Below are 17,296 nucleotides of genomic sequence, written 5' to 3' on the forward strand. Positions count from 1 at the left end.
CATTATACAGATAATCTCATCTATTTTTAAAGAATATTGGACCGGCCTTGACCGACTTCACTTTAAGGTTCATGCCATATATATGCCACGGGTATGTATCATTCTTTCATATATGATGATCACATGATGTTGATCTCACGATGATCCTCAAAACATCATTAATTTGAATGGGAAATACATTATACTTCGTCAAAAAATTATGCTACACTTTCGGTCAAAAAATTTCTATCACCCCTATATACACAATCATCATGGTGAAATACTAGACCACTCTCATTCAATGAACAATTTGTTGATTGAGAAGGATCTACTAAAATCATCTTACCCAAAGAAAATGCTAGTTGTCTCGGTCGGGGAAGAGACATTGATTAACCTCCTAGTAGAAGGTACAACACAACATTTGACACGGCGGACCAATGTTACGACTCTTCCTGCACACACAAGAGCCAATATGTTACGGCTCCATTTGAATTATATAATCCGAACCCCAAAAAAACACACTTCAGATTTTATAATCTGAAACATACCTATATATAAACAACACTAAGAAACTTCCCTCATTTCAACCGTTACAATTTTTCAACCTAAACTTCTCCAAACCACCCAAATCCAAACCACCACACATTATGCCATTGTTGAAGTTAAGTCGGTCTATTTCATCACATTTCAACCCTTTTTAACCACCAAGCAAAAGGCAAGGTCACATTTCTTCAATCGTTTGTTCTTCAATTTGGGTTTTTTTTCCTGGGTCTGTACTATTTTGGATTATACAATCTAAAACAAATTGTTCATGATTTTAGATTATATAATGTGAAACAATACATTGTGTGATGAATTTTGATTTTCTATTTTATTTATTTTTGTTGATTTATATATATGCTTTTGATTTTTTAGATATGGACCAATGCCTTGACGGTGTTAGAGTCAACAAACTTACCATGATTGCATCGGCTAAGCGATAGAGGGGAGATCATGCAGTTGTGGAGGGCAGGGTGAGAAGGGGTAGTCGTGATGGATAAGACCATTTCAAGTTCTAGATATCCAACATGAGGATAATGCACCACATCATGAGGAGCATGAAGAGGAGGAATAAGAGCTTGCAGATGCTGATGATGAGATGACAAATGAAGATGATGAGGCACCCGCTTTGGATTCCTATCCCTGTGTCCATCAGACTTGCCAGTCTTCAGCCAATATGCTCAACATGCGGCCAGAAACATATCGGATGGAAATGTACGACAATATCATATATGTTTTTATTATATTTATCCAGAACATTGCCAAAGATCCATATCAGTCTACTTCACCAGTGAAGAGCCAACAACAGGTGTATGAAGGCTCTACCACTTTCTTGATTGTGTGACATCAGTTGAGAACTTGGGAGGTAATGCCTTTCACGACTTCGAGACAAATACATGAGATGGTATTTATGAACTTCACATCTGTATGTACTTCTAAGATTAGGTAAACAAAATTAAATTGAAATAGAAGTAAATATATATATTTTTTTGAATAAAGAAGTAAATATATTTTTAACTCCCTACCCAAAAAATAAAAAGAAACTCCCTACAAATATATTGTTTTTGATTTTTAATTCATGTAAAGAGAATTATTTTATTCTTGACAGATATATCATATTTGGCTTAATTACACCACATGTCCTTTAAGTTTGACGTTTGTAACAGATAGGTCCTTTAAGTTTGTTTTGTAACATATAGGTCCTTTAACTTTGTAACAGTATGCAGCTAAGTCATTCTGTTAACGAACCGTCAAAAAAACGCTGTGAAGTCTGTCAATTTCATGGAATTGGATCACCTCCAGCGTCTTGTCTACTGCCATCTCTCCTGTGCGGTGTTGATATAAAGAAGGGGAAGAGTGATAAAGAGAGAGAGACATATGTCGGCTGGGTTTTTTCATTCGCACATATCCATAGCCAAATTGGGAGCAATTTCAGTATCCTTTCTCATTCAAAATTGACTCTCTCCGAACCAGAACAAAGCTATATGATTTAATTTCAGTATTAGAAAAGATGTGATGGAAAGGGGCAATGAAAAATATATGTGATTTGATCTAATCCATCTTTAACAATAGTAGAGAAAAGAAAAAGTAACTTGGTACAGATTAGAGAAATAATTGCAGGTTTTTTCCTTTTAGCCCAATTGAATTATGCAGTAATTGGTTTTTGAATATACAAACACCATCAACTTTAAAAACAAAGATGAACACCATATCCGTTCGATGCACAGTGCTTTAATTTTAACAGTTTCCTTTTAGCCCAATTGAATTATGCAGTAATTGGGATTTCTGTTATCATCTGCTTTGTCGTCGGTAACAGAACTGGATTAGAGTGAGGCAGCGGAGAAGTGGTGGTGAACTTGCAGTTGGAACTTGTCGTCGGTATCATATGAGAATATAACTCTTTCGTATAAGCGCATTAAAAGACATTGATATGCGCTTGGAAGCCATTGATTTGACAAATTCAAGCTTTGGTATGAATAAAAATGGAGTTAGGGTTTGAGAATTGGGGGAAAAAATGTGTAAGGATAAAGGAGATGAAATTGACAGACTTCACAGCCACGTCAGCGTTTTTTTGACGGTGAGTTAACAGAAGGACTTAGTTGCACACTGTTACAAAGTTAAAGGACCTATCTATTACAAAACAAACTTAAAGGACCTATATGTTACAAACGTCAAACTTAAAGGACCTGTGGTGTAATTAAGCCATCATATTTTGTTTTTGGTCTTTGGTCTTTTGTTTTAGTCATTGAAAAATTGATTTATATTGAATAAATTTTGTAAGGACCAAGCAGAGCACCAAATATGTTGAATATTTGATTTTAATAACTTCAAATAAGGATTAAGATGAATATTATAAGAACTAATTTTAAAATAAATAAATTTCGCATGGACTAACCAGATCACTAAATATCAAAAACTAAATGTGATATATTTGCAAGGACTTCGAAAAAAATATTACAAGGAATAATTATAGCAAAAAATGGAATATTTGCATAAACTAAAAATAGATCTGAGCCATATTGAATTTGACAAGGGAGTGAAAATATGTGAAAGTTTATATATGTTTAGTTAGACGATGATAAAAGTTGATTTTATTTTATGAATACAAAAATTGATTTTGAATGAATCCATTTTGTGAAATTGATTTTAGTTAAAAGTGAGTGAAATATGAAAGATTTTTTTATTTGAACACATTACCGTAAAAATGAGTTTAACAATACATTTGAGTGAAAAATTATGTTTCAGGTCCAAAGTACAAATCTTGCTCTAGTTTGGATATGGGGTATAATGTGTCTTTCTCGCGTTAGAAGACACATTGTACAAGAAACCACACTTTCAAGCTTTTGAGGTTAGACACGTTAATTTTGGACACAAATCTTCTTCGTTGACCGGAGGGTCAATTGGGATCTTAGCCACTGATTTGGCAAACCCGAGTTAAAAAAAAAAAAAATCATAAAAAACCAATTGTGCAGTCAGAATTTTAACTAGACATCCTCTAGTGTAAAACTCAAGAGACTGAATCTCGGTCCACTAATTTCTTTGTGATTATACTTAAATGTCTCAAACTTCAGAACTTGCATGTGTTCTTAGCACCTATTTGCTCTTGTGGTACATCAAGTATCAAACATTTTGTTCGATACTTTGAAACTTCTCGACTATCTTGTGTATATTTTTCTTTGTTCACCTTGGAAGAGACTACATTATAAGACAACATACATCATTAATTGAATAAATCTAAAATGCAAAGTTTTGCTTATAATAGTGACCGGAGGATGTATATCCATCTCTTTTATTTCATGTCCATTACAAGTCAAAGATTAATATAGCAAAAACCATACCACTAATTATCATTGTTCACAAAACATGTCCTAAGTTCTATGTTACACTTATAGTGAAAGAATGCATGGTAAGATATTATGACCCCTAGTTACATTGTCTATAATCATCGCGGTGAAATACTAGACCATATACTCTCATTCAATGAACAATTTGTTGATGCAGACGGATTTCCGCGAATCATCTTACCCGAAGAAAATGCTGGTTGTCTTGGTTGAGGAAGAACCATTGATTCACTTCCTAATAGAACCACAACATTTGACATGGTCGGCCTATGTTGTGGATCTTCCTGCACACACAAGAGCCCAATATGAATGCACCTAAGAACTTCAGACTCATAATCAAGACATGATTCCAATAATAAAGGATCCACAACTTCTAATCCTTTTCCTTCATTCCACAGCTTCCAAGCCTGCCATAGTTTGAACTAACAAAATTATATATTTATAATTGTGAATTATACTAATTAATCAAAATTAGCAAAAGTGAAGTGGTATTATATATACTAATATTAAATCAAAGGGTTTAGCTAATGAAATTACATATGCTAGCAGGGTCGGGGCAAGTTCGGTTATGTAAAAGCCGCCATTTCTTTTCCCACTGATGATTTCAAGCATAATTACGCCGAAGCTGAAGACATCAGATTTCACGGAGAATAGTCCCTCCATTGCATATTCTGGAGCCATATATCCACTATTTTTTACATTAGCATCATATACATCTGGAACATTATATACTAATGCAACGGCAGAAAATAAACAAAAAAGATAAATGAATTAAGTTGGCTCACTGTGTTCCCACAACTCTTTTTGTGTTTGCTGTATTCTGATTCTCAGAAAACATCCTTGCCATACCAAAATCTGATATTTTAGCTACTAGTTCATGGTCTAACAACACATTGTTTGGCTTTAGGTCTCGATGAATGATTTTAAGCCGAGACTCCTCGTGCAGATAAAGTAGTCCTCTTGCTATGCCGCCGATGATGCCATAACATGTCTTCCAATCAAGTTTATTACGTTTGTTTGGATCTAGGATGGTAAAACAACAAGAGTCAAGAGTCAATCATCTTTTGCAAAATTAAATCCAAAATTAAAAAGTAAGCAAGAACAGCAGAAAACAAACCAAAGATAAATTGATCAAGGCTTCTGTTTGACATGAATTCATATATGAGTATCTTTTCCTCTCCTTCTAAGACACATCCCAACAATTTAACCAAATTCCGGTGTTGAAGTTTAGCTATTAGAATGATCTCATTTTTGAATTCCTCTATGCCTTGCCAAGACTTTTTTGACAATCTTTTTACAGCTATTTCATTACCATCTGGTAGAACACCCTGCAATTAAATTCCAAAATCAAACATTTCATCATGATAGTAATCTCAACCAGGTTAAATTTTTAGTGAAATATAAATTAATCAATATATGTGACCTTGTATACGGCACCAAACCCTCCTTGTCCAAGCTTGTTTGTATTAGAAAAGTCATTGGTAGCCGCCGTAATGGTTGCTAAAGTCATGAACAGCAGTTGATCAGAACTAATCAACTCACCTTCTTGTGTGATTGCTACATTTTTGGGGCTAGACAATTCTTGAAATAGCGTCCTTTCGCTTCTTTCTTCATCTGTTTCATTTTATTATTGGAAGACAGTTATTTATAGATACAAAGTAAAAGAGAACTAAGACTAGTTAGTTATATTAGTTTGTTAGTTGTTCTTCTCATTAACTATATATATGCCTTACATATCCCTTGATGTAAATAATTCTCTAATCATGGATTTAATTTTCATTTTACTTTTCTCTTATGAATGACTTCTATTAAGAATAGTAACTAGTTTCTTATAAGAATTGAAATTTACAAGTTTAGAAGCTCTTCACCTCTGTCTCTATCATGTTTCCGCCTGAGGCAAGCAGTGCACAACCCAATAAGAACCGCCAATATCGAAATTGAGCCGCATACAGTTAACACATACATCCAAGGCTTCCATTTCCCTCCTTGTAAATTGAAAGAAGCTTATATCAAATTTTAAAAAATATCCATAGACTCTAAACCTTTATGGTTTTGAAATTCATGCATTCAATAGAGACAAAGTGAATTACTTAAGAAAAAGTATGTAACAATTTCTTGATATAAACATGTATATATTTTGTCAAATTCAAAAGCCTTTAATTACCTTTGGAAGTTGGGAAAATCAAAAGGGATGCAGCTGATGAAGCATTAAAAAACTGAAAGAGATCGAACCTAACGTTGCAATTTCGACTAACAATAATCCCTCCTTCCCTGTATGAGCAGCATGCATTGAGTTCTGTGACTGCAGAACTCAAACAACTTCCACAGTCCGTTTCAGAAACGTCCTTAGTACATTCGACAAGTCCATAAATTCTTTCCTTCTTCGCAGAAAATTCAATTTCCGCAGTTGCAAACATATTCTTAGCAGGATTGAAAGCAGCCTCATTTGAAAGATTGTTCATTAAATAAGTCAACACTTGTTGGAAACTAGTAGGATCCGAAACGCGCTTCTCTAGATCATTCTGCTTAGGATATTTTCCGGTATAAACTGCGTCTGAGAAAAACATCTGAAACGAGTACCGAACTTGGCAAAGTTCGTACCATATCATTGCATCTTCACTCTTACACCTATTCATTAAATCTTTGCTTGCTTTCTCAATGCATTCTTTGCAAACTGTGGAGTTTGTTATGTCTCCTCTGCATAGTGCCTGTCCATACACTTTGTCTAGTCCTTGTCCTATTGATGTGTTGTTAAAGTAACTTGTGTTTGAAGCTACTATGTTGGAAGAGAGTGTTTCCATGAGAAGCTTGAGATTCTTATGGAATGAAGTGTTGGAAGTGTAAAATGGGAAATTATCTGGACAGTAAGTATCTATAATAAGATGGTCTGTACCAGAAACAACATGTAACATTAAAATGATAATTAACATAATCATAGTTGAAGACATTTTATCTTTGTCCATGATCACAATTTCATATTGATCACCTTTTCAGCCAAAAGCAAAACAGTTACATTTAGAGCAGATAATAAAGTCAAACATATATATAAGTATATTTTAATTAATCTCAATTGTGGAATAGCAAGAGATTTAGGTAGTTATTACAACATGGTTATAGTCTATGATCAACAGGGTATTAAATATTCGTTGTTTAACTGAGTCTTAATCAAATAATCAGAAGAACCTGTTACTAGTCTTTATTTTATAATAAAAAAATACACAAGTCAATAACTAAGATTTCAACCTTATAAATTACTTGAGTTACAATCAAAGGCCGGCTAGAATATTGTAACATGCAAATGCAATTATTATATACTATAGAATTAATATATACCACTACCAGTTTGGTGAAGTCTTAATTTAATATTTTGGTAACATCATCATTATGATCATCTTTAATATACTAATATATACTTAGTCGTATTATGAAGTAAGCTGTGTACTATTCTTGAACGACTTTCATTGAAGCATGAAACTGGCCAAAATAAAATCACCAAACAAGAAAGTTTTGATTTTGTTGAGACCTATGCTCACGCTTAAAACTAACATGACCTGAATTCTAATTTTTGAAAGTCAAAGTTCTTGTTCTGAATTTTAAAAGAATGGAAAAAATTTGTCCCTATCCATTTTGCAATTTTTGTGCACAATCTCTACAGCATGACCAATTCCCATATGAACTAACTCAATATATTCACTAATTTTTTTAAATGACAGCATGCTTCTTCTCACTTCCTATTATAATATGTCTTATTTGCAAACATAATAATTTAATCATTATTCTAACATTACGCTGATTCAAGTAGAACTAGATTTAGATTTTTTAAACAAGATCTCGGATTCGAGCTTTATAAATGGAAAATATATACTTGGTGAGGCCACACTAAATTTCCTTAACCAAGTTCTTTTAGATTAGTCACAAAACTGATAGATGCTTTGTATGTATAATATTGTGAGAAATAATGAAATAAAAGTCTTATCTGTTATGCATAAGTGGGTCCACTCGTTAAATATATGAATAATGTTACATGGACACCCTTTATTCCCATACACCCTTGTACACCCCATGTATTAGGAAGAGAAAAGAGGAGATGAAAGAGAAAATATGTTTGTGTGGGGTCCACATGCCCAAGTGTCAGATTTTTGTGTGGGTGTCAGATGTGTTTGTCTAAATATATTTACACTGTCGTTGTTATTACAACTAAATTTCAAAAGTAATGAACATTGCGTTGGTGCTTCTTAATCCACACAATACAATACTAAAAACGACATTAGTCTTGTAAGTACAACTCAATTGGTAGCTGCAAGGACGTTAATATATAGGGGTCTTGTTGAAATCCGCGATTCTCCATTTCTCCACACTTAAAAGGTGTGTAAGTCTAGCCACTAAAATACTTGACAAAAAAAAAAAAAGACTACATAGCTAGACGAAGGGTTTAATCTCATTTCATTTACATTACAGGGGTAAGATATCAGAAACAGTTAAGAAATTGACTGAATATTCTTCCAAATCTAGCTCATTTTGATCATTAACTCCGAGTCTCCCTACAGAGAAAGGAGGCTTTCCTGGCTGGCCAAGCATTACAGATTCATTCATCAACATCAAAACAACAGAAGACATGGTTGGCCTATCAAATGCATCTTCTTGAACACATAGCAGTCCAATATTCATGTATCTCAAAAACTGGTCTCCAGGGCATAATAAAAATGGATCCCTTAATTCCAAACCCTTTCCATCATTCCATAGATGCCATGCCTGAATAATGATTAATGAATTAATGATGTTATGTGATCAATGGTACTCATGTAGTAGATTAAGATTACAGATACTTACATATGCTAGAAGGCTAGGAGTGGTTTTAGAGTAACAGAAACCCGCGTTACGTTTCCCTGTAATGATCTCAAGCAAAAGTACTCCAAAGCCGAAAACATCAGATTTTATGGAATATAGACCCTCCATTGCATACTCTGGAGCCATATATCCGCTGCGAAATGGGTAGTTTTAAGCATGTAAACATGTCCATATGAAGTGTTAAGTTTAACTTTATAGGCTGAAGGAATAAAGTTCAAATTAATAAAAAAAAAAAGCATGTAAACCTATGCAAAAAGGAAAAATGTTCATGGAAGGTACTAGGTGCTTACTATGTGCCAACTATTGTAGTAGTGTTAGCTTCACCTTCACTTCCTGCAAATATTCTGGCCATTCCAAAGTCTGAAATCTTTGGGTTCATGTCATTGTCCAACAACACATTACTTGCTTTTAGATCTCTATGTATTATTTGAAGTCTAGAATCTTCATGAAGATAGAGAATTCCCCTTGCTATTCCATGTATTATATCAACCCGTTTCGTCCAATCCAGCTGTGCATGTTGGTCTGGATCAATAAAAATGTAAATGTGAAATGACCTAAAACTTGTAAAATGAATGAATATTGCAATCAATTTATTCATTAAATACTAGGTCTAGCGCAACTGGTTGATGCACAATATGTCGGTGAATGTTGTAATATAGGAGTACTGTGTTTGATTCTTATTCAAAAATAAATACCATCCTTAAGAAGGGTGAAAATTTGGAATATACTACTTACCGAAAAGGACAACATCAAGACTACCATTGGGCAAATATTCATATACAAGAAGCTTCTCTTCTCCATCCACACAAAATCCCAGAAGTTTTACAAGATTTTTGTGTTGAAGTTTCAATATCAGCATAACCTCGTTAATGAATTCTTCTGAGCCCTGCTCAGAGCAAATTGAGAGCCTTTTGATTGCCACTTCTTGGCCATCTCTAAGTATACCCTGCAAATAAAGAAGCAAAACTCTATCTAAACTTCCTTATGATGTTCATGCAAAAATGGTGAATAAACTTGAATTCTATTTACCTTGTAAACAGGCCCAAAGCCACCTTCCCCGAGCTTATTTGAATCGGTAAAGTTTCTGGTAGCCACACGAAGAGATGCAAGATCAATAAAAGGGAAATCCTTACATATTTTTCCGTTTCCTCTATTACCTAAACACAAGAACCAAATAAATTAGAAACTACTGACATAGACACTCACACTTGTTGGAGTCGGACACCAGAAACACTTTCAATTTAAAGTATTGGTGCTACAATATATACCATAAAATAAATGAAAAACACTGATATACAATCTCCAAACAACTTACTTTGCCGATTTCTGAGAAAGCACAAGTAGCAAATGAAAATTATTATCACCAAGCCTACCCCAACTGCAATGACTGTAATCATCCATATTTTGCTTGAATTATCTGGGCAAAAGATCAATGAAAACTAGCTTTGACAGAATGTTTAAGAAATGTATTGAAACTTGAGAAATGCTTACTTTTCCCTCCTAGGTTGGTTGAAGACTTTGTTTGTTCTTTTTCACCAAGATAAAATGGATAAAATTCATATCTCAGATAACAGCTACGACTCATAACTCTCGCACCAATGGAGGCATAACAGCAACCTGGTATATCACCAATAGCACTTAGTAGACACCTACTGCAATCATTAGCTGATAGATCTCTGGCACACTGCACTAAGGCATATATTGTTTTATCTTCAGAAGGTACTTCTCCAGTAGCATACATATTAGCAGAAACATTAAAAGATGCTATCTTGGTAAGACTATTCAACAACTTATTCACAGCAGACTCATATTTTACCGGATCCGAAATATTCTGTACATTATCTTTTCCAATGTTTTCAGTGACATTCAATGAGCCTATGAAATTTTTATTGGAATAACGTACTTGACAGAACTCTTCATATACAACAGCTTCTTCTGATTGAGGACAGAGTTTTAAAATGTCCGCTATTGCGTTTGTTACACATTTGTGGCAAGTTTCATTCGAAACAAAGTCGAGGCACATGTAGAGGCCATAAACTCTATCTAGTCCAATTCCTGAAGAAGTGTTACCAAATTTAGAGATTGGATTTGAATCATTAGAGGGTAAAGAGAGAAGTAAGTTACTGAGATTGTTCTCAAAGGAACTTCCATTTGCATAACTGTTTCTTGTGGAACAAATTTCATATGGAGGATCTGCAAAGGCAACATATGAAAGAAAAGCAAGAGTACAAAGAACAAGGAAAAATTGAACGAATTTGGAAACTATAGGATAATGAAACATTTTTTTTTTTTTTCTTCTTCTTCTGATTCTAAAAAGTTGGTGGTTCAATTTCAATAAAAAAAAAATTATCTTCTCTCTTAGGTGAGTTAAGCATGTTCAATTACCAAGAAGCAGCTAAGCTGTTTACTTATTCAAACTAATGAGAGTCAACTTCAAGCAAGAGTACTTATTTTTAATATTATAGTACTAAGCAAGAATAAGAAATTAAGCTAAAGGATTTTGAAATGTTGATTAAAGTATATCCAAATTTTGAAAAATGAAAGAAACTAGTAGTTTTGTTGACCCGGACTATAAGCTCTAATCAGTGTGTTCGATTATTTTATATTTTTGACACATTGTTATTACATTGAAATATGTTTTTGGTCCTTTAGATATAACATTTATTTTTAGTCCCTCTAAAAATTTCCTTTGAATTTTGATCCATCTAAATTTTTTGTTACCAATTCTAGTCCATGTTTGATAAGAACTTAGAATATCATTATAATAATTTAACGATTTATTTTTTATTAATTTATTTATAACTTAATATTAAAGATTAAATTTTTAAATTAAAAATTAAATAGTTAAATTATTAATTTAATGATATTTAAAGATCTTACATTGACATTTTACCAACAAAAAATTCACGTGGAACATGATACATGAACTATTGTAAAAACACAAACAAAAATAAGTAACAAAAAATTTAGATGGACCAAAGCTCGAAGAATTTTTTTAGAGAGATTAAAAATAAAAGTTAATATATTTAGATAAATCAAAAATCTTTACTCTGTCCCATAATAATCAGTCTATTTCTCTGTAGAAAAAAATAGTGCCAGCTTCCTACCCAACAAAAAAAAAATTGGGTAACTATATCCAACTGAGTTGTCATAAATATAGTGGTTTAGAGATAGAAGTAAGGAATTATTTAGCTTTTAGCTGATTGTTTAGTGATTTACTTGTTTTACAAGCAATCGGGCTGGTTAGTTGCAACTTGCAATTAATTTAACCTACAAAAGGTTTTGATACATTGTTGTTAATTCAATTCATTCACTCATATCAATAATAAGTCTGTCAACAATTTTCTTATTCTCTGAATCTTCTTAGCAATTAGTTTATAGTGAGTATATTAATCCAACATTGTGGTATCATAGAGCAAATAGGATCCAAGGAATTTGATCGTTCTGTAGTTAGGAATCATAAAGATTCAATGATGAGAATACATAAAAGAAGTGACAATATTATTTATTTTTGATTGAAGAAGTGGCATTATATATTTATACTAATTAATGCATGAATAGAAACATAATCTTGAAGAAATTGAAAACGTGAAACACAATAGCTTAGAGTCAATAATAGGATGGTGAAAGGGAGACACTAGCATGCTAAGATGGTGGCAATGGATCTTGATCTAATTTGTATCAGCTACAAGAGGAACTTAACTCATACCACTACCGTCTACCAAGCAATTTGTTTTGTTCCATCAATGGAACAACATCTAAATTTCAATCTAAATATTAGCAAGTCTCAACTTAACAAATTAAAAGATTTTTTCATATGCATTCTCTATCATTGAAATGGAAGCCAAGAAAAAGAAAATACCCCCCCTCCCACTCCCCGTAATCATGTAGTAGGCTATATTATTCATTAAACTGAAATCTTAATATAGTAGAAAACAAATTATAAAATGGCAAACTTTGCTACATTGAAAACAAATTCATCTCATAAAAGGAAAATCAAATTCCTCTTTAACAATTGAAAATTATTATTTTTGGAAGCAAATAGCACATTACATATCCCAAAAAATAACACACACACACACACTATAGTCACTGTTATGAGATTTTTCTTTTAGATTCATTAAAAAATTGATGTATTTGATCAATATTATTGATCAATAATATAGACCAGATACATCAGTTATTCAATGAACATAAAAAAGAATTTTTACTTATAATAATGACAAGATTTACTTGATAACTTATGCAACAAAAGACCACTTTATGAGAGCTGCTCCTCAGTACGTATCATTTTCTTCTTTAGTTCTTAACATCAAGCCTACAAACCCTTGCATCCTTATAGATTCTGCCTGGTCTGCAGAAGTAGTTCTTTTTTGGTGCACAATGACTATCTTGTGAGCATATACACAACCCTTCCAATGCACATCCATCTTTTAATATTGTCACTCCTTTTTTAAGTCCAAGCACTTGGTCTGTCCAATCACTAGAGAAAATTCTCTTCGGATCATATTTCTTTTTAACCTTCAAAAACCTATTTGCCTTATTATATTTTTTTATTGCCCCCACAAATCCTACATTTCTATTTTTTCCCCAATGGGGTAACCCTCCATATTTGAACAACCCTATTTGTTCTATCTCTTCAATTATATCTTCATAAAGCCTAGGAGTCAATGGATCTTTACTGCGGTAATATATGATATCAAATTCCACAGCATCTTCTGTTTTTCCCAAAGTATGCCCTAGAAGTTGTAACATAACGCATGAGAATTCCATTGTACAATTCTAAGCCACACAGTGCCTTTGGCTCCAACTGAACAAGCTTTTTAACATCTTCAATGAAGTAGTATTTTACAGTAGATAAGGGAATACTAAATGCTGTATCGTAATTGAATGGTCCCTTAATTCTTAAGTCCCCTATACAAGCTGTGCTCATTTGATCATCCAAACTATCCAAACACGTCCCTGATGATTGTATTCGGTTGTTGAATCCAACAACGGGGTATCCAATAAATGTTCCTACAAAAAATCAAATTGCACTCTTTCATGTTTTATTGATAAAATGGGTTAAATATGTATTTGATATTCTTTCATTTAGTTATTCTAAATATCTATTTCGAACTCTGATTCTTTTAAATTTTACTCCCTATTTTTTTTAACAAAAATTCACTTTGCATGTTTTAAGTGACTTATTTTGAAACCCATTTGGATTGATTTAGTGGTGTTGGTTTAAATTTTAGAGAGTCATCCTCTCAAGTATCAGGTTCGATATCAATTTCAGTAGTTAGTTTGACTTCTTAAAAAAAAAAAAAATGATGCCATGTTATTATTATGACCTTAGAATATTATTAGTTAATAATTTAACAATTTCATCCACAATTATAAGACTATTTACAAAAGAAGTTATGTTTCTAAATATAAGAATATCTACAAATTTCTAGATCCGTTTATTACTTGTTTTCCAAATACACCCGTTATTAATAATATCAATGTATCTTGAAATATGAAAAGTTAACATTAAACATATTTATACACAAAGGACAATTTGGTAATATTAACATACATTTGTGACAAATTTATTACTCCAAGAACTTTTCTTAATACTTGTGATTTTTTGAAAATGATCATATAAAAAGGGAAGAAGTAGTTTTTAATTTTTAGCCTTTATTAATTTATCTATAACTTTAAATTAAAGTTGAAATTGTTAAATTAAAGAACAAATAGTTAAGTTGATATTTTAAAGTCTTAACAATGACATATCATAAAAATAAGTCATATGGAACATTTTTTTTTGAAATAAAGTCATATGGAACATGTAACGTTAACTTTTATAAAAAATAAATAAATAATTAGAGAGTAAAATTGAAAACTAAATTTTTTGAGAGATAAAAGTTCGAACTAAGTATTTAGAAGGACTATAAATAAAATTTAATATATTTTGAGCATCTAAAAATATATATAACCATTCATTAAGCGAGAGTATGATTTTTTTTGTTATGTACTCTATTGATTACAAATTCACCTATTAAGATGAATAAGTGAGGTGTCTGAAATTAAGAGAGAGCATATTTAAATACAATGACTTTTAGAATGTGTTTAGAAAAATACCATTGTTATTAGACAATCCATAAGCAATGCCTGCCAATGTTTCAGTGGTCAACTTTGCACTAATGCACTTTCCGTTAGTATCGTGTGTTGCTTCTTGAAGCTCCTCTGTTAATAACAACAACAATTGTAAATAAAATAAAAATTAAGCATAACAATTTTAACTTTCTATGGTCCACTCCCAAGCTAAAGATATCGGTCGGTTTGTTTTCTAAATTAATAATTATTTTTATGAAATCAAGAACTATCAACTTTTATATTTTAAGAAATATCATTTTATAAGAAAAATATTATTTTATGGTTTAAAAAATTCATATTTTTTTTGTTTACTTTTTTTTTCATAAAAAATGATCAATACTCAATATTATAAATAATACAGATTAGTTATTCTTTTGAAAAAAAAAGATATTAATTATTATATTTTTTTTTGAAGAAAGATATTAATTATTATAATTGTAAATGATATAAACTACATGACATTATCTTTAAAAAAACAACTAATTTAATTATTAATTTAAAGACACAACATATTGATACACTCTAATTTTTTAGTGTACAATTTCTCTTGCACTGTACTAGCTCTACAAGTTAAGTTCAAGACATACATTGAAATGCAATAAAATTAAGCTAATTAACCTGTAGTTCTAGCAAGTGTTAATGTGGCCGAAGGTGTTGAGCGAAGTCCAATGGAATCATATAAACCATTTCCAAATGTATTTACAGAGACACGATCATCAATTCTATAAAGAGCCTTTTGTTGATTTGGATACCATGTTACATCGGCAAATTCATGCTTGTTGCCAAAAGTAATCAATTCATCACCCAAATCAGAATCATTTTTTGTCAAATATGTAAGAGATCGCTTGAAGAGGGGTTCCAATTGTAGGGTAACCTATAAAATAGTAAGTGGTAATAAACAAGTCAAACATCATGTTAAAAACCCAAAACTATAGTGTAACTTGTACAAATTTTATTTTTCAATACTTACAATCACAGATTCACAAAACTTTAAATTCTATAATTACAAAACATAGCTAAATTCGTTATGTTAACATCATTAGCATCCAAAAATTTCAAAGACACAAGTGAAGCTCGAACACAAAACCTTTGAATTCAACACTTATCTTTTTGCTACAAGACTTACTAATGTGCCTGAGTTATTTTGGAAGTATAAATCTAGATCTTAAAAGTATAGATCTAATGTGCAGTTTATTAAGAATTTTTTTTTCTGGTTAATCAGAAAGAAAAAAAAAAAGTTAATGATAACAATATTAATATCCTAAAATGACAAATAATTTGAGATAGATAAATATTGAACTTTAAACATTTACAATGAGATGTATGTACTACTAGAAATTCAAAACAAAAGAAGCATACCTGAGAAATAACTCCAAGAACCCCTAAAGAAACTCTGGCTGCATTAAGATCTTGGTGAGATTCATTAAGATTTCGAACCTTAGCATATCCATCTTCACATCCTGCAGGGCTAACTATTCTAATTTGTGTTACATACTCATGAACAGCACTTCCTTTACCCCACAATGTACTTCCATGAGCACCAGTGCTAATTAGGCCACCAATGGTTAAACCCCATCAATATGGTGTATTTGGCAGAGCCATTTCAAACCTTGCAGCCTCATTAATGATCTCTCTCAATGTTACACCGCTCCCTACCGTCATTCTCAACAATTTGACATCGATTTTCAACACACGGTTCAGATTTTTTGTGCTTATTAGTAGTCCATTATCATCAGGACAAGCTAGCTTTGGTATGCTGTGAGAGAAGCGCGTTGCAACTTTCATTTTTCTGTTGTTTTTTGAAGCTAACGCGACTATTGATATGAGCTCCGCCTCTGTGGTTGGATACATAACCTTGCTAGCTCTGCAAATGCTTCGATCGGGGAACACGCCATATGAATTCGTGATGGTGCAGTTTGTATTATTTGATGAACACTGAATTGGATCTGCTGGAGGAGTTGAAATTACTCCATATATTATATTATAAATAGAAAGATAAAAAGAGTGGACTTGAATTCTTGTTCTCTCATGATATTAGAGCATATCATTAGCATTGTCTAGCTCTATAGTTGCTATTTATAAAACGAATGTAATATTGTTGTTCATGTCTTTTGCTTCAAGAAAATAGTATTCTAAAGTGCCGTGTTTTTGTTAGCTTAGTGATTGATAATGGCTAAGATCAAGGGTCAACTATAGCCTACCTCAATTTGATTAGATTTATATATATATATATATATATATATATATATATATATATATATATATATACATACATGCATAAATCGAGCATTGACTTCTAATAATAAACATCGAGTCATGGGTAACATGGTGACTATTGATTAATGACAAATTTATTTTTATCCAACTTGTTCAATGTCTCCACCACATTATTAATGATGATACCATGTCATCAAAAACAAGGGGACTGAAAACTCAAATTCTGTAAAAAAAAAAAAAAAAAAAAAAAG

General features: G+C 32.0%; 2 protein-coding genes and 1 pseudogene across 5 annotated transcripts; all 3 read right to left on the reverse strand.

The window, feature by feature from the left end:
- Nucleotides 1-3,766: 3,766 nt before the first annotated feature.
- LOC146918866 (cysteine-rich receptor-like protein kinase 15) lies at nucleotides 3,767-8,830 on the reverse strand. Of its 2 annotated transcripts, XM_085712100.1 has the most exons (8): nucleotides 8,691-8,830; nucleotides 6,025-6,717; nucleotides 5,729-5,845; nucleotides 5,284-5,474; nucleotides 4,978-5,188; nucleotides 4,646-4,883; nucleotides 4,398-4,548; nucleotides 3,767-4,267 (listed from the first exon to the last, which is right to left on the reverse strand). In XM_085712100.1, exons 2-8 carry the CDS (start codon nucleotides 6,659-6,661, stop codon nucleotides 3,962-3,964), a joined length of 1,851 nt encoding a protein of 616 aa, XP_085568226.1. In that variant the 5' UTR covers nucleotides 6,662-6,717; nucleotides 8,691-8,830; the 3' UTR covers nucleotides 3,767-3,961. The 2 variants fall into 2 exon arrangements, with proteins under 2 accessions (XP_085568226.1, XP_085568225.1); XM_085712099.1 differs by lacking the exon at nucleotides 8,691-8,830 and having other exon boundaries at nucleotides 6,025-7,527.
- Nucleotides 7,965-11,092, reverse strand: LOC146918867 (cysteine-rich receptor-like protein kinase 10). 2 transcript variants are annotated; one of them, XM_085712102.1, is made up of 7 exons: nucleotides 10,200-11,092; nucleotides 10,024-10,125; nucleotides 9,738-9,865; nucleotides 9,444-9,654; nucleotides 8,999-9,230; nucleotides 8,691-8,841; nucleotides 7,965-8,612 (listed from the first exon to the last, which is right to left on the reverse strand). In XM_085712102.1, the coding sequence occupies exons 1-7, from the start codon at nucleotides 10,987-10,989 to the stop codon at nucleotides 8,313-8,315; spliced, it is 1,914 nt and encodes a 637-aa protein (XP_085568228.1). In that variant the 5' UTR covers nucleotides 10,990-11,092; the 3' UTR covers nucleotides 7,965-8,312. The 2 variants fall into 2 exon arrangements, with proteins under 2 accessions (XP_085568228.1, XP_085568229.1); XM_085712103.1 differs by having other exon boundaries at nucleotides 10,024-10,095; nucleotides 10,200-11,075.
- A 1,579-nt stretch (nucleotides 11,093-12,671) lies between these two features.
- Nucleotides 12,672-16,906, reverse strand: LOC146918868 (putative L-gulonolactone oxidase 6; annotated as a pseudogene). The gene is made up of 4 exons (XR_015011248.1): nucleotides 16,188-16,906; nucleotides 15,447-15,702; nucleotides 14,814-14,918; nucleotides 12,672-13,724 (listed from the first exon to the last, which is right to left on the reverse strand). The product of XR_015011248.1 is annotated as a putative L-gulonolactone oxidase 6 (transcript).
- Between the last annotated feature and the right edge of the window lie 390 nt (nucleotides 16,907-17,296).

Source organism: Medicago sativa, chromosome 5 (genome assembly GCF_051527215.1).
Source record: "Medicago sativa cultivar Bolivia chromosome 5, Bolivia_mono, whole genome shotgun sequence".
Lineage (NCBI taxonomy): Eukaryota > Viridiplantae > Streptophyta > Magnoliopsida > Fabales > Fabaceae > Medicago > Medicago sativa.

Excerpts from the sequence above, each read along its gene's own strand:
- LOC146918866 (XM_085712099.1), bottom strand. The coding sequence starts at position 6,823 with ATGGACAAAGATAAAATGTCTTCAACTATGATTATGTTAATTATCATT. Across the intron at positions 5,846-6,024 it reads GATTTTCCCAACTTCCAAAG|GAGGGAAATGGAAGCCTTGG; the intron begins GTAATTAAAGGC and ends TCAATTTACAAG. Across the intron at positions 4,549-4,645 it reads AAAAGAGTTGTGGGAACACA|TGGATATATGGCTCCAGAAT; the intron begins GTGAGCCAACTT and ends TGTAAAAAATAG.
- LOC146918867 (XM_085712102.1), bottom strand. The coding sequence starts at position 10,989 with ATGTTTCATTATCCTATAGTTTCCAAATTCGTTCAATTTTTCCTTGTT. Across the intron at positions 9,231-9,443 it reads TCTTGATGTTGTCCTTTTCG|ACCAACATGCACAGCTGGAT; the intron begins GTAAGTAGTATA and ends TTATTGATCCAG. Across the intron at positions 8,613-8,690 it reads CTCCTAGCCTTCTAGCATAT|GCATGGCATCTATGGAATGA; the intron begins GTAAGTATCTGT and ends ATCATTATTCAG.